This window comes from Podarcis pityusensis (assembly GCF_964106645.2).
Source record: "Podarcis pityusensis genome assembly, chromosome: W".
Lineage (NCBI taxonomy): Eukaryota > Metazoa > Chordata > Lepidosauria > Squamata > Lacertidae > Podarcis > Podarcis pityusensis.
In genome coordinates, this window is record NC_138045.1 from 10,237,009 (window position 1) to 10,240,531 (window position 3,523).

The window sequence follows — 3,523 nt, forward strand, 5'->3', positions numbered from 1 at the left end:
TGCAAATGGACTTAACTGCCAGGGGTCCTTTACCTTTAGTTCAATCTTAGAGCCACAGTACTCTATTTTTTTGGTATTCTGTTTTAACCTTCTACCTGCTTTCCCCTCTCTTTAGTCCTAATAGTTTCTTAATTTGGCTGCTTAAACATTGTTTGCCAGCTTCAGGGTTTTAGAATCTCCATGTGCGTAGACCCTTGGTATTTAGTCTACTGGGAGTTTAGGACTGAAGTTGTAAGTGTTGGGATACTGCCAGGGAGATAAAGTCCATCAAGGCCCCAAGCCGTCTGCCGGACGATCCATTGACCTCCTGTAGGCACGCAGCAACATGAGTTTCTAGAAAATATATTGCCACATTCCAGAGCTCATGCACGCTCTATCAGCAGATAATGCACAGCCAAAAGTTGCACTCAGGAGAGCATTATTTACAAGTTTATTCAGCGTTGATCAGAACACAGAAAAACATGACTGCCTGCTTTAGTGTCTACGACACAGAGAGAAAACGAAAGCAATAGCAAACATAAACATCCTGTGAACAGGAAATACGCAGACTCTGTGACTCATAGCCTGCTCCCTTTTAAGGTGGAACGGAAATATCCTAACAGTAAGTGCCCAGCACACTCCTCTCTGGTGTGTATGTTTGAGAGAGAATGGGCTGATGCTATATTCTGAGTAAATCACAAAGTTGTAGGTTGAACAGAGTAGTGCTGGGGCACTGGCTCAGAACCTTTTTTAAAAGCAGTTGCTTTTGTGTACCCTAGGTTCCCTCCCATCAGGGGCTGGAGTGGTGGTGGCAGCAAATACCGAAGAGTAAGATCCACTGGTAAACTTGCAGGGTTAGTGTGTTGCAGCTGGGCAACCAAGGCAGTCAAGGAAAGCTATCTTGGGCCACACACCCGCTTTGTCACAGGGATAAAATCAGATAAGCTCACACTAGTACACAAAAATGGCTATGACACATATTGGGGTGATCCAATAAGACTTTTATAGCATTTCATACACCAACCAACAATGGGTTCCACAGCAGCCTAGAACTGGATAACCTGGCCCTGTAAGAGGAAACAAAAAAACCAGACTGAGTATACAGCCAACAGCAACTGAAAGCATTTTAAATTTTGTAGCTTCCCCACCACCACCCATTTGCAAAAGAGGCTCATCACTTGCTACCAGCTAACCAGGACCACTCCCAAAAACTAAAGATAAACCTAGACAATGATTTCAAACCTGTATGATTGTGGGTCCCATATAAGGCACCCTGAAAAGTATAGTTTTTCATACTATTTGAATCCACTGCACTCCTACAAAAATTAAGGCTCCTGAGGGAAGCCCTGAAACAAGATAGGTGCATGAGAAAGGTGTACATATCCTGATTTGTTTTCACTTATTTATTCCTCCAGCTCTTTTCTGTCATCACACTATATCAAGCCCACTTTTACAATCAATCTAATGGTCCAAAGGACAGCTATTATCTCCCACTGTCACAACAAACACCCACAATTAGCAAGACAGGCAGCATCATTTTGAATACTAAAGGATGGGGCCAGCATTGCACAGAACATGACTTAGCAAAGGATTGTACCTTTCTCTTCTTGTCGCCTCCCAACTCAAAGTGCTTGCACCTCTTAATGGCCAGCATCCTCTTTGACCTGCAATTGGGCTCCACACATTCCAATCTCAACATGATCTTCTTTGTGGTCTTTGCCTGAAACAGAAAATAAAGTCTATTCAGGCCCTGACAAAGGCCTATTTCAACATTTGTCCTCTACCTTCCCTACACCTACTTACAAGACAAGGCAGAAAGGGAATCAGAAAAGTGAAAAGGTGAGGCAATCAGTCAGATTAGTATTCTGTGAAAATGAAAAGTGACCACAATTAAGCTGAGATCCTAAAAAGGAAGATCCAGTCCCAGAAGTTCTGATCATTCATTCATTCATTCATTCATTCATTCATATTAATTCCTGAAATAAACCCGCAGCAGGAGTTCTCCAGTTCCACACCAGCATACTCAGCTTCAAGTTGCACCATACAAGTTTCCATAGCCTTCCAGTCAGGCACACTTTTTTGCGAAGGATGGGCTTTGTTTGGCCACCACAGCCACTCTGCTTGCGATCATATTGCCGCTTTCCTAATGGGAAGAAATTACATCCTTCAGATAACAGTGAAGTCTACTTGAAACTCAACCCCCCTAAACACTACAAGGACACAAGAACAACCAACTTCACCATGAGGTAGGTTGGCTATCTGTGTTACTACAACATGCAACTGTTTCCTCCTGCCACACATTCTCAGAACAGCTTACCTTGCCTATTTTTCTTTTTTTGAGGTTTCACAAACCAGGTGGTGTTTATCTACTTTACTAGGATAGTGTTGTGTGATGAGGTATATGCAGGCAGAATCTTTATTTTTAAATGTTAAGGGAACCTCTGTATTCCCTTATCCCCCCCCCCCCCGCCCCCACATTTTGTATGGGTTATGCACAGAAAGGCCAACACTGCAAAGTAAAAGCAAAATCCACTTAATGAAGTAGAACACTTCATGTATTCACGACATGAGCTGATTCCATATTTCCCACATGGCACAATGCTCTGTACTCCTCCCGCATTTCCTTAAATTAATGAAAGATATGCTCAAATAACGTTTTACAGATGGCAATCCAAGTTTCAAAAAAACGTACCATTTCTACAGTATTGCAGGCATGCTCTTTGTGATTCCAAGAAATTGGGAGTAAAATGTATAGTTCTGCAACTTACCCTGAGCATACAAAGATTCTTTGCCCTTCTTGTACTGGGTTACTTTGTGGGGCTGGTGCTTCCCTTTTTTTAAAAAAAATAATATTTATTACTTTTCAAAAAAAATGTAAACACTAAAAAAAGAAAAAACACATACAATACAATACATTAAACTAACAAAACAAAACAACAACAATAAAATAAATCAAACAATTTCAATATCCCATCTTTCATTCACTTATTTCCACGACCTCCTCACACCTCCCTTTTTGTATTCCACTTCTGTTAATTATTTCAGCAATTCCTTTCCATCTTCCTCTGTTTTCTATCCTATAATTATCTTAACTCATTCTAACCTTATTTTTTCCTTTAGTACTCTATTAATCTATTTATACTTAATTCCTTATAACATTTCTACTAAAGCCATGTAACTTCATTCCAACATTTTTCTAACATTCATTGATTTTACAGTATTTCTGTAAATAATCTTTAAATTTTTTCCAATCTTCTTCCACCGACTCTTCTCCCTGGTCTCGGATTCTGCCAGTCATTTCCGCCAATTCCATATAGTCCATCAACTTCATCTGCCATTCTTCCCGGGTGGGTAAATCTTGTGTCTTCCAATATTTTGCGATAAGTATCCTTGCTGCTGTTGTTGCATACATAAAGAAAGTACTATCCTTCTTTGACACCAATTGGCCGACCATGCCCAGGAGAAAGGCCTCTGGTTTCTTCAGGAAGGTATATTTGAATACCTTTTTCATTTCATTATAAATCATGTCCCAGAATGTCTTAAT

At 40.4% G+C, this 3,523-nt stretch overlaps 1 protein-coding gene across 1 annotated transcript; it reads right to left on the reverse strand.

Moving 5' to 3' along the window:
* Positions 1–959: 959 nt before the first annotated feature.
* On the reverse strand, positions 960–2,814 carry LOC308467626 (large ribosomal subunit protein eL42-like; the record flags this gene model as incomplete). Its single annotated transcript, XM_080989362.1, has 4 exons — positions 960–1,046; positions 1,577–1,699; positions 2,055–2,122; positions 2,748–2,814. Coding segments are annotated over 4 exons (279 nt in total), but the record flags the coding sequence as incomplete, so codon positions are not given.
* Positions 2,815–3,523: the final 709 nt, after the last annotated feature.